General features: G+C 36.2%; 1 protein-coding gene across 2 annotated transcripts in view; it reads right to left on the bottom strand.

Annotated features, from left to right (window-relative positions):
* The window catches only part of LOC150104576 (F-box only protein 7-like), a 429,110-nt gene that overhangs the window by 404,105 nt on the left and 11,160 nt on the right, over window positions 1-13,845 (bottom strand). For both annotated transcript variants that reach the window (XM_090395788.1, XM_090395787.1), the window contains exon 2: window positions 6,284-6,341. In XM_090395788.1, coding sequence (XP_090251914.1) covers window positions 6,284-6,327 — 44 coding nt within the window. In that variant the 5' untranslated portion in view covers window positions 6,328-6,341. The remainder of the gene's footprint in view (window positions 1-6,283; window positions 6,342-13,845) is intronic.

The following is a 13,845-nucleotide window of genomic DNA, read 5'->3' as shown; positions in this document are numbered from 1 at the left end:
TTGAGTTGGGGTGGGTTTTTAGGATTTGTTCCAGTAACTGACTTTTCACTGTTTACCCTGGTTCCCTGGTGAAAACAAAGGGACATTGTTTAACCGAGCAACGCCACAGCTAGCATGAAATTCTGTCATGTTGTACCGTGATTTTTTTGTTTTGGTTATTATGGTTTAAGCCAATAAGAATACAATTTGGTTGGCTAAATCCTAAATGGCCCATCCTTGTTCATTCAGTATCCAGGTATCCAGTATCCAGGTTCTCCACATTCTTTTAAAGGCTATGTGGAGGTCTCCTCTCAGTTATATAGCTTTGACCCTGATGCACCCCATGACTAAACCGAAGGACTGTTGTAATAGATATGGAATGAAGGTCAGCAATAACAAGACAAAGACAATGAAAATAGGCAGAAGCATTGAGAATATCAACTGTATTGTGAATGGAGAACCTATAGAAAAAGTGAAACATCTCAGCTACTTGGGCATGATTTTTAGTGAAGATGGTAAATTAAGTATAAAAATAGACAACAGAATCAACAAAGCTGGTTTGATAGGAAGTCAGCTGAATAAATGTTTATGGAATAAAAGAAAAAGTAGTCAAAACACTAAATTAGCTATATACAAGGCAGTGTTCAAACAAATTTTAACTTATGGATCTGAGAGCTGGGTCAGAAATAAAACATTTGACCAAAGATTAGAGATCGCAGATATGAGAGTCCTGAGAAAGATTAGGGGCATGAACAGATGGCATCAATAACAATATCATATTTAAAACGAGGATATTAGAGAAAAAACTTGACGTTGTCAGCATCCAAGAATGTGTTAGCAGAGCTAATCTCAGGTTATTTTGGTTATGGTCAAGAAAATGGGCAAGAAAAGATTAGCAAAACAAACGTTCTCTGCCAGGGTGGTAGGAAAAACACCCAGACGAAGACCAAGATATAAGTGGATTGATATGGTAAAAAGTGCCTGCCTTAGAAGATAGAAATATAAGATCTGATAATGTTGGAGTCTTGACAGGTCACAGACCGACTTGGAGGAAAATTGTAGATAGGAAGTTAGTAATGATATTTAATATTAGTTAATAATAATATTTAATATTAGTAATGATAATTAATAATAAGAAGAATAAAATAATAAGAAAAGAATAAAATGATATAAAATTAAAAATAATAATATAATAATAACAAAATAAATAGTATTAAAATAATAAAAATATTATTATCAAATATATATTATTAAAATAATAAAAAAATAAATAAAAATATTAATATATATTTTGGCGATTACACCACATTTTTTTATTCAGTTATTCAGTTATATAAAACGCTGAAATAATAGTTCCCGACAAGTTTCGTAAATCGTAGGATTTACATCTTCAGGGATTAAATAGTATAACTTAAAGTTTAAACAAGAGAATTAATAAATACAAATCATAACATTCTGGCTATTCATAAAACTCAAATAACAGAATGCAGATAACGTTACTGATGTTGAACAATACTGGGCGATGTCACGTGTTCTTGTTCTCGTGCATACAGTCCGAGCTCAGATTGAGGTAGATTTTTTATTAGAGCTGTCCATGCTTGATGGAGAATTAACCCTTGATTTTTATTGCATTGGGTTGGGTTTTTCAGCATATTAGCAGCTTCTTTAAATTTTCTTATATAACTGTTGTTCTCTATGTATGACATCATGGTTTTTTGCCAGAGTACATCGTGTCCAGTGGAAGTGGTATGGAAAGCAAGACCTGTTTTTTGTTCTCTTTTGTATTGTACATATGAATGGTGTTCAGCCATACGTATTTCTCCAGATCTTCCTGTCTGTCCTATGTATCAAATCCCACAAGAGCAATGGATTTTGTAGACTCCTGGCTTTTTAAGAGTATGATGAGGTGGTTTTGGTGGATGTAGGAATCTTGAAATTTTTTCCATAGGAAGGAAGGCTACTTTTATGTTGTGTTTGTTTATTAATTTGGCTAGCTTATCTGTAACATTTTTGATATAAGGAAGCGAGATTGCGTTTTTGTAATCCTGTTTTATTGTGTTGTTAGGTGGAGGCATTTTGAGGATTCTCTTGATGGTTTTTGTTTCATATCCATTCTGTTGGAAGATTTGTGTTAAGTATTTTAGTTCTTCATTACATCTTTCTTGTGTGCTGGAGATATGGTATGCTCTGTCTCAAAGAGTTTTAATTAAGCTTATTTTTTGTGAAGGATGGTGGTGTGAGGTTGCATTTAGAAATCTTCCAGTGTTTGTCGGCTTCCTATATACTGAGAAGGAGAGTTTACTTTCTTCATTAACTTCTAATAGAATATCCAGAAAAGGAAGTTTTTTTTTTTTTTCACAGAATTTTTGTTCATAGGATTTTTTTTTTGTTTGAGGATTCTCTTGATGGTTTTTGTTTTATATCCATTCTGTTGGAAGATTTGTGTTAAGTATTTTAGTTCTTCATTACATCTTTCTTTGTGTTGGAGATATGGTATGCTCTGTCTCGAAGAGTTTTAATTAAGCTTATTTTATGTGCAGGATGGTGGTGTGAGGTTGCATTTAGAAATCTTCCAGTGTTTGTCGGCTTCCTATATACTGAGAAAGAGAGTTTACTTTCTTCATTAACTTCTAATAGAATATCCAGAAAAGTTTTTTTTTTTTTTGTCCTAAAGTGAATTTTATGGTATTGTGCAAATTGATGAGATAATCTTTGAAATTGATAAGTTCATCTGTTGTTCCACTGAATATGATGAAAATATCATCCACATAGTGTAGCCATATTTTTGGTTTTTTATGGTAATTTTTAAGAGCATTGTTTTCAAAATTTTCCATAAATAGGTTTGCTAATACCGGTGATAATGATCACGGCCAGCCCTTCTTTTTGTTCCCAGATTCTATCTTTATAGGCGAAAAAAGTATTGTTTATACAATGTTTAAAAAGATGTCCGGAGGGAAGAGGTCTTCTAGGAGATTCAAAATTTCTTGTCTCGGGACATTTGTAAACAAGCTGATAATGTCGAGACTTGCTAAGATGTCTGTTGGACCAATATGTATATCTTTCACTTTTTCTATGAAATGTTTACTATTTTTTATGAAGGAAGATGTTTTTCCTATATGTTGTGAGATCATGTTGGTGAGGTATTTCGCCAAATTGGAAGTCGGTGAATCTCTTCCATCTACTATTGGTCTTAAAGGTATATCTGTCTTATGGATCTTTGGAACACCATATATTCTTGGTATCAAAGGATGTTTTGATTGTAAGTATTTTTTAAGTTCTTCCATCCAGAGAGGCACTTTTTTTATTAGATCATTTGTTTTTTTGTGTGTAAGCCAAGTCGGGTCTCTGTCTATGGGTTTGTAGGTGTTGGTATCTTCCAGGAGACTTTTCATTTTGTTATCACTATTCTGTAGCATTTAAAACGACAGTTGCATTGCCTTTATCTGCTTTTATTATGACAATATTTTTGTCATCCTTTAACTTTTCAAGGCAAACGTATTCATTGTAAGGTAGGTTCCTATGAGGTAATATGCTTTTTAATAGTAAAGCTGTACTTTCTATACAGATAAGATCTGAAGTGTTATCCGGTAGATTTCTAATTCCTTTTTCTATTTGTGCTATAATATCAATTTTTGGAAGGAAACGTGGGGTTAAGGAAAAGTTAAAACCCTTAAGTAAAAGATTATTCTCCTCTTTTGTTAGGATTCTCGAAGAAAGATTAATAACTACTTTTGAATGAGCTAGTTGTTTTTTATGTATTTCCTTCTTCTGAAGGAGTATGTTGAACTTATGAATTAATGTATGTTTCTTCTGTTCTGAGATAGCTATTGCTTTGTTAAATGTAACACAATCGATCATCTTCAGGGGGTAAATAGTATAACTTAAAATTTAAACAAGAGAATTAATAAATACAAATCATAACCGTCTGGCTATTCATAAAACTCAAATAACAGAATGCAGATAACATTATTGACGTTGAACAATACTGGGCGATGTCATGTGTTCTTGTTCTCATGCATACAGTCCGAGCTCAGATTGAGGTAGATTTTTATTAGAGCTGACCACACTTGATGGAGAATTAAACCTTGATTTTTATTGCATTTTTTTTTTTATTAATTCTCTTGTTTAAACTTTAAGTTATACTATTTACTCCCTGAAGATGTAAATCCTACGATTTACAAAACTTGTCGGGAACTATTATTTCAGTGTTTTATATAACTGAATAACTGAATAAAAAAATGTGGTGTAATCGCCGAAATATCTTTTGAAACAATTAGCCACAGAAGTCTATGCCTGCAAAAATATTAATCTTATTATTAAATAAAAAAAATAAAAATCAGCTAATGCCTTTTATTCAATTATAAGGAGTAAGTGAGGCCTTTTAACCTTGTCTAGCTTTTTAGAGACTAAGTGGGCAGTTCAGTCTCCACCGGTAGCCAATCAGACGATAGCCCATGACTATCATCAATTATAAGTTGTAACCAACAAAGAGTTGGACAAAAAAGTACTGCCATCTCTTGGTACCTAATCCTAACAGGATATATCACTGTCTGAAATAACATGGGTAAACACGATCGTTCTTGAGTTTATGGGACAAATAACCTGAGTTTTTGAGAGAAAAAACCCGCTTGTGCATGCAGAGATTGACTAACTCAGGAACTGGTCAAAGATAGGCTTAAAAAAAGTTCCTCCAGTCAGTTACAGGCTTGAACTTAAGTCCATCTTCAGGCTGCCTAGCGCAAAGGATGCAAGTGCCACTTCCACTGAATTACACAGGCCTTTATTATTTTTTTTTTTCCGATGAAAGCTGTCACCAGCGCTTTCCATATGATATTACCACTTTGCAGTTTCCAGCTAATAAGAAAAGGCTATGTATTGCAATTACCCATTAATGACCAGAATAGCATGAATTTTACACATCATCAGAAAAGATCACAGTTCATGTTACCAAACATCATTTTCTCATTATTCAAATTAAGGGGATATTAAATCCCACGTTGTTTTAAAACCGAATAAGAAACTCAAAGAGTTTCATGCCAAATATAGTAAACTGTAAAAGTATCGGCGGTTACTAGCGTGAGCTAATGCAAGTAGTCCTAGTACGTAGTACATTCTCAGGCAACTCGTTGCAAAGGTGGGGAAAGTTCTGATCGCTAATCTTAGTATTTTCCATAATGTAAAAACACATTTCCTAGGAAATGTATGTTGTTATTACATTATGGTGGGAGGTCACTACCCAGAGCGGTTTCAGCCTTTTTTGAGGCTTCATCAGTGAGTAGCCAGACCAAATAGATACCAAAGGGTATAGTGAAAAGAACTTATATACTCTGCTATATGAGTTGTCAAACAGGTACTAGGACTACTTGCATTAGCTCACGCTAGTAACCGCCGATACTTTTATAGTTTACTATATTCGGCATGAAACTCTCTGATTCCAATCTTTGAATTTCTTATTTGGTTTTAAAACAATGTAGGATTTAATATCCCCTTAATTTGAATAATGTTTATATCGCTGAAATGAAGCCTATTGGCTCTTTATATTTAAGTAACTTAATGGTTGCACCTGTTTGACAACTCGTATAGCAGAGTATATAAGTTCTTTTCGCTATACCTTTCGGTATCTATTTGATCTAGCTACTCACTGATGAAGCCTCAAAAAAGGCTGAAACTGGTCTGGGTAGTGACCCCCCCCCCCCCACCATAATGCAATAACAACATACATTTCCTAGGAAATGTGTTTTTACATTATGGAAAATACCGAGATTAGCAATCAGAACTTTCCCCACCTTTGCAACGAGTTGCCTGAGATTGTACTACGTACTAGGACTACTTGCATTAGCTCATGCTAGTAACCGCCGATACTTTTATAGTTTACAGGTACTAGGACTACTTGCATTAGCTCACGCTAGTAACCGCCGATACTTTTATAGTTTACTATATTCAGCATGAAACTCTCTGATTCCAATCTTTGAGTTTCTTATTTGGTTTTAAAACAATGTGGGATTTAATATCCCCTTAATCTGAATAATGTTTATATCGCCAAAATGAAGCCTATTGGCTCTTTACATTTTACATAATAATTTTCTCATTTCAGAGGTTAACTAGTGTACATAACTGAATGAGTTTTTGTTAGCTTAACAAACTGGATGACCCTTCACATATCCAAAAATGTGTCATTCCTTTAATTCAAATGTGTTTTTCCTGAAGCAAATACATTTTTTTTCATTAACAGTAAAAATGGTCATTAGGGATCAAAACAAGAATGTATAAAAACTATGAAGAACATGCAATATTTACAACTTACCTATCACATTTACTTTTTTTACTGAAAGTCAGTTCTTTTGCCATGATGATGATAATGACTAGAGAGAAAAAAATTAAATCATGCAACCAAATTTAGAGAAAACAATTAATTCTTAAAATGGTTCAACTTGGCATTACAACATTTTTAAATCCATAATAATAAATATCAATTATTATTTGAAACTAAGTTGACAACAACATTTACCTTATAAAAATACAAATATTCAGAATAAGTTTGTCTTTTTGGTGCACTAATTAAGTGACAGTTACTGCATTAAAATACATATTTATCATCATTAGGGCATGGATTAAAGGTTTTGGTAACTTGACAACTGTTTCAAATGTTACATCTCATCAGTGAGAATAGGCAGAAACCTAGATAATTTAGCAACTCATTATTATTATTATTATTATCCTAAGACCTCATGGAGTCAAAGACTCATCTAGGAGGTACATTTTGTCTTTTGAAAATTATGAATTATTATTACTGTATATCAGGGTTGACACTGGGGAGTTCTTTCACTTGGTTGAACAGTGGGAAGGAGTGATGACAAGAGGCCATCTCTGGAAGTTACGAAAGGAAACTATGAGCAAGAGGGTGAGGAGTGGTTTCTTTGCATGGAGGGTGGTTAAACCATAGAATGCATTGCCTGATGGAGTGGTGAGAGCGAGAACGGTCAATGAGTTTAAGGAGTGGTATGATAGACTTCGTGTATCTTAGTGGGGGGGGCCCTCCCCTCGATGATTCTTGACAGACTTTATGTTCTTAGGAAGGACCTCCCACAATGACTCTTTTGACTCCATGGAGGCCTGAATAATAATAATAATAAATCATAAGAAGAATTAGAAGAGTCAAAACTCATTGTGAAAGGTCCAACTGTCACACAGACAGCTAATCATACAGTGCTTTAAATGCATTCACTATCACTATGCTCACAACACTTTCAAGCAATGCATTCCAATCACCTACCACTCTCCATGCAAAAAACTTCTCACTACTACCCACACACTTCCTTATACAGCTTTCAAGGATGGCCTCTTGTTTTTCTCCCTCCATTCTATGAATAAAAAATCTCATTCACATTAACCTGGTAATAACCCCTTACCAATTTATGTCTCAATCATATACCTTCCCTTTCTCCTTCATTCCACTAGACCAGGGATTCTCAACCTATGGTACACATACCACTGGTGATATGTGAGTCACTGCCTTACTGGTACATCTAATATCTTGAATTAAATATAGTGGTACACCATTGGAAAAGGTTGAGAACCCCTGCACTAGACTATGTGCATTATAGTCTACCAATCTATCTTCATACTCAATTAGACACCAGAAACCACTTTAGTCAATCGTTCTTTCCGATATTTCATCATTCTTTTGAAAACCAGGTGAACAAATATGTGCACTGTAATCCATATGCAGCCTGAATCAAAGTTTTATACAATGGAACTATAAAATCCTTACTTCTATATACCAGTCCTCCATATCACTGCCATAACTCACTGTGCTATCTTCACATTTTAGTAATGTATCCCCTAAATTTTACATCTTTATCCATCATTACCTGCAGATCCCTCACCTCCTCCTCTTAATATAACACATCCCCACCAACTAAATTCCACATCATCCCATCTTTGTATGAATTTTAAAACCTTACACTTTTGCAACACTGAACTGGTAAGACACTCAGTTGGTAACCCATTCAACCAATCTCTTCAATTTCTCTTGCAAAGTTACATCATCTGGTCTACTTCTCACTGTTCTTCTCAACTTTGCATCATCTGCAAACAACTGCAGCTGTCACCATTCAAAACATTCCCAATATCACTGACATACAAGTTAAACAGCAACAGCAATTGGCCTACAACAGACCACTGAATAAAACCACTAGTGACTTTCCTTCCTCACCACTATTAAGCTTAGTTGTAGTGCCTCTGCTTTCAAGACCACACTGCTACGTTTTCCTTGGTCTTCCGCTACTTTTCTTTCTCTTTGTCACCCAGTTCTCTACTTTCTTTCCCCATTTGTTATCTTGCATTTTTTGCTACATGATTTTTCCATTCTTCTCTCCATTTTTTGATCCAATCATTTACTGTCTGTATTTTACAATTTCCTCAGATTTTTGAGTTCCTAATTTTGTTTAATATTTTTACACCTTCAATTTTTCCTAATGTTTTCATCTCAATGATTTCACTGATTTGTCTAAATTTGTAGTTGTTGCACATGTTTCTGCCTTTCCAATGACTTTCCTCTTCTGGGACATTGCCCCCCTCCCCCCCAAACACAACTTGATACCTAACAGTTTAACAGTCTGCAATTCAGTGCACTAATTATTACCTAGCATCATCTGTTCTATGTTGAAGGTTTAATGGAATATTATCAGCACTGAGAAAGGATTAAAACTAATTTTAGACTCCGCTCCTGAATAAAACACTCTCTGGTATCTCTCCTTCAACCACCCTCCTTTCCATCTCACCAACCCTATATCTATCCCCATCTGCTCCAGTTTACTGATTAGGGTTCCATGTGGTATCCTATCAAAGGCCTTGGCAAGGTCCAGTAGTATCACTGTAAACCCATTACCCCTATTCAGTTCAGCCGTCACTATGTTATAAAACGTGAGCAAGTTACTGAGGCATGATCTACAGGTCACAAAACCATGTTGTCCCCCATACAATATCCCATTTTCATCAATCCAATCCTGTATTCTTTTCTTGACTAATTTCTCTAAGACCTTGACAATGATTCCTGATATGCTAATCGGTCGGTAATTTACAACAGCAGTCTTGGAACCACCTTTATGCAGTGGAACTATTTTCCCCCTGTTTCCACCCACTCGGGACTAACCCAGACCCGAGACTCAAATTAAACAAAATGGTCAAGGGTACTGACAATTCTTCAGCTGCTTCTCGTACAACACGAGCTGGTATACCATCCAATCCCACAGATCTATTGACATTGAGGTTATGCAATAGACTACTCACCTCCACTTCATTCACCACAATTCCCGTATAATCTACTGGTTTATTCGTTTCTGCAATGTCACCACCTGGATGATATATTCTTGCAAAGTGCTCACTCAGTAACTCAACTATCTCAACTGATTCAGTTACCTCCCTACCATCGGCATTCTTTAAAATCATTCTGCCATGTACATTTTTCCTTTTACTTGCTATGTATCTAAAAAACTGTTTAGGATTCTATTATATTATATTCATTATTACATTCAACTGCCTCCCTAAGGACTGTATATCTACTTTTAGCCAGCATGGCCAATGTTCTTTCGTAATCCTTTTTTGCTTTTCTTACCACACTCGTCACCCTTTTGGCCTGCACTTTATACAGTTCATGTGCCTGCCAGTCACCTTTCTCCTTAAATTCCCTCCATAGCTGTTTCTTTTTTTGCAGCTCAAGCTTAATGGTGTTATTCATCCATTTAACCCCTACTTGATTTATTATTCGGACTCTAGGTATACAGTCAGCCATTGCTTCATGCAAGCACTTCTTAACTACCTCCCATGCACTAACAACTTCTAGTCCTTGCAGTTGTACATGCCATGGCACTGAACCAATCAAACTCCTAAGCTTGTCATACTTTCCAGCCCGATAATTCCACATGTACCCTGTCTTAATTGTAAATTCTACACCTTTAGCCACCTCCCAAGTTACGACCCTATGATCACTCTCACCAATTGGTGGCAATGTGGTCATATTTGTTACAGCCAAATCCTCAGATGTAATTACTAGGTCAAGCACTTTCTGACCCCTAGTATTTTCCATTACATTATATTATATTCATTCTTACATTCAACTGCCTCCCTAAGGACTGTATATCTACTTTTAGCCAGCATGGCCAATGTTCTTTCGTAATCCTTTTTTGCTTTTCTTACCACACTCGTCACCCTTTTGGCCTGCGCTTTATACCGTTCATGTGCCTGCCAGTCACCTTTCTCCTTAAATTCCCTCCATAGCTGTTTCTTTTTTTGCAGCTCAAGCTTAATGGTGTTATTCATCCATTTAACCCCTACTTGATTTATTATTCGGACTCTAGGTATACAGTCAGCCATTGCTTCATGCAAGCACTTCTTAACTACCTCCCATGCACTAACAACTTCTAGTCCTTGCAGTTGTACATGCCATGGCACTGAACCAATCAAACTCCTAAGCTTGTCATACTTTCCAGCCCGATAATTCCACATGTACCCTGTCTTAATTGTAAATTCTACACCTTTAGCCACCTCCCAAGTTACGACCCTATGATCACTCTCACCAATTGGTGGCAATGTGGTCATATTTGTTACAGCCAAATCCTCAGATATAATTACTAGGTCAAGCACTTTCTGACCCCTAGTATTTTCCATTACATGCTGTCGCAGATAGTTATCCCTTAATAACCGCATAAAATCCAATTCCTTCCTCCCGTGTGTCCTCTCCTCACTCCAATCAATGTGACCATAGTTGAAATCTCCCATAATAATCACCCTCCTTCCACTCATTTCTTCTATTTGCTTGTGCATACTGTCACCACCATCTTTTCCATCACCTGGTCTATAGCAGCACCCAATTGTATATTTAGTTCTGCTAGCCACAATCTCACACCAAATGGCCTCAAATGTGCTCTTTTCTCTATCCTGCAATTCAACTTCTATTCTCCTTGGCTGCAGCTCATCAGCTATCATCAGCAATACTCCTCCCCCCATTTTATTCTCCCTGTCATTCCTGAACACACTATACCCATCACATTCAATCCCACTAGCTATATCATCTACAGTCAGCCATGTTTCACTAATGCCAATAACCTGTGGTCTGGAAGTGCCAACCATGGCCAAAAACTCTTCCTTCTTGTTCCTAATACTCTTAGCATTAGTGTACATGAATTTAAAACCTCTATTAGCCCCAACCTTACGTTGATGCCTTATATTAACTATCCCACTCTGATTTGTTGTCCTTATTTGCTCGGGCATATTATATTCATTCTTACATTCAACTGCCTCCCTAAGGACTGTATATCTACTCCCCCCCCCCCTCTTAATAAATGTAGTTTCCCTGAATTTGCACATCCACCACATTCAGCAACACTTTCTCAAGTCTTCTTACACCATAACCATTCAAATGCAAGCCATCCATCTTATATAGATCCTTTCGCCCATCAAACTCACTCCACACGTCCACAAATTCCACACCACTCGTCATACATAGCCCGCGCATAAAGTCATTCGCAATTATGGCCCTCCTTTTAAACATTTCACTGTCATACCGTGGCAAAAGACTAATCATTCTAACTCTCTCACTCTTTTCTTTTGCTACCTCAAACAATTCATTCAGGTCTTCTATCATTTCCATTTTATCTCCTTTCAAATCATTCGTACCTGCCACAACAATCATTTCTATATATAGAGTAAATTGTTACTGTAAACTGGCTTACTTTGGACAGACAAGTAGATCAGCAACCATCCCATTAGAAGAACACAAGTCATACATCTGCAATCACGATTATGGTCAATCTGGCCTTGCAGACAATGTTTTAGATACAACCAACAGCCTACCACATACAACCTACTTTTTTCTCCTGGAAAAAAGCCACCATGCTCCAACATAGTAAATTCAAAATGGTAAGGCTGTTCTTTGAATCTGCATCTGCACTCAGGAATCAACCTAATTTAAACAAATACGGCTGCATAAAATTTCCCAAAATCTGGGAAACATTAATTATCAGAGATCCCTCTTTACATCCTAGGCCACCTGCAAATGCCTATAGAGGGTGCACCACCTAGATAGAAATTTAGTTTCACTAACTGTTGTATTGTATTTGTGTGTGCTGTTAAATGTGATTACAAAAAAAAAAGTTTTTTTGTAATCCCTGAAGATATCTTTGTGACTGAGATGAAATATTGGAAGCATTAAAATTAGTTTTAATCCTTTCTCAGTGCTGATAATATTCCATTAAACCTCCAACATGAATTCTTCATAGTACTTAAGCCTCAACATACACATCATCTGTTCCAATTTTACATGCAAATATACCTAAATAAAAAAAACTCTAAATATACCACAATGTATGCATCTCACCCTTGCCCAATGCATTTGACACCTTGTTATAATAAACGGTATTACCATACTAGATAGAAAGTTCAATACTTGGGTTAGAGCTCAGGCTAGGGTGAGAGACATTACAGCAGCCATTAAAAGATCCAAATGGCAATGGGCAGGTCACACTGCAAGAAGCAACACTCAAAAATGGACAAAGTTGATATCAGAATGGTATCCTAGAGATGGAAAGAAAGCTATGGGAAGACAAAAGAGATGGTGAGAGAATGGTATTAAAGAGATGGCATGGAAAGGCTCAAGGAATGAATGAATTAAGGACTTTGGGGAAGGCCTTTGTCCAGCAGTAAACAGAAAATAGCTGATGATGGTGATGATGATATAATAAATGGAAAGCTAAAACAGGATCTTCTTTTAGCAAACACATGTTGTTCATTACAGAGAATGGTGCTGCTGTAAACCTAACTCAGAATCCCTATCCTCACTAACCTCTTGAACACTTTAACTGGCCTACAATTTGAAGCCTTAAATCCTCTCACTTCCCTTTTGAAGCAGAACAATTTTGCCTTCATTTCACTTCTTTGGAACATGGCCCAAACAAAGACTCATATTAAAAAGGTACATCAAAAGCTACTATTAACTACTCTCCGAAACATTCCCTCAACTCCCTCCCCCCCCCCCCAAAAGCGATATATTGATGATATATAACTGTTTTTTTTTTCCATCAAATCCTATAGCCTTATTAACATCAAGTATATTCAATTCCTCATATACTTCCTTTTACTCAATCACAAACAGTTCCTCTCCATCCTTCCCACTGCACTCAAAGTCTGTATAATGTCACATTAACGAGGATAAAATACTTTCATGAATTGCTCATCTGATTTCTCAACCATGTCCTCCACCATGGTTTCATTCTACCATTTTCAACTAACATCATCCTTCCATAAATATCATTACATTTATAAAATGTGACATCTCCAAGGAGTTCAAGGACTCATCACTGTCCTTCTGTGATGAGTCCTTGAACCATGTCAACCATGTCCTTCTATGCCCATCTCACCATCTCCCCTACTACTTAATTCTCAATTACAATACAACAACACTACTACTATTAATGCTATCCACCAAACACCGCCAATTGTATACTCTACATTCCATATTTGTTTTCTGAGTTTTAAAATCTTACACATGCCCACTAAGTCTACTCAAGTACTTTTATTAGCCACAGTCTCTGTTGTACTACTCATAATTCTTCCCAATTTTGCATTATCTGGAAATAATTGAATATTTGCATTCAAATCTTCCCCATCATCATTAACAAGCAAGTTAAATAGCAATGGCCTCACCACAGACCCTTGAGGTATACCATTAATGACTTTCCTCTAGTAGGATATTGCCCTACCCTCCCATACACAGCTTGCTAATACCTTTGATCCTTGGAACATACAGTGCTTGGAAAGAGGTCAGTGGACACCATAGTGTGAGGAACAGTCATGGCATCCACCTTAATA

The sequence above is a fragment of the Typopeltis vanoorti genome, chromosome 7 (assembly GCF_054136105.1).
Source record: "Typopeltis vanoorti isolate ZY-2024b chromosome 7, IOZ_Tvanoo_1.0, whole genome shotgun sequence".
In the NCBI taxonomy this organism is placed as follows: Eukaryota; Metazoa; Arthropoda; class Arachnida; order Uropygi; family Thelyphonidae; genus Typopeltis; species Typopeltis vanoorti.
The sequence above is the reverse complement of the archived record's forward strand: the minus strand, read 5'-3'. Positions and strand labels throughout refer to the sequence as shown.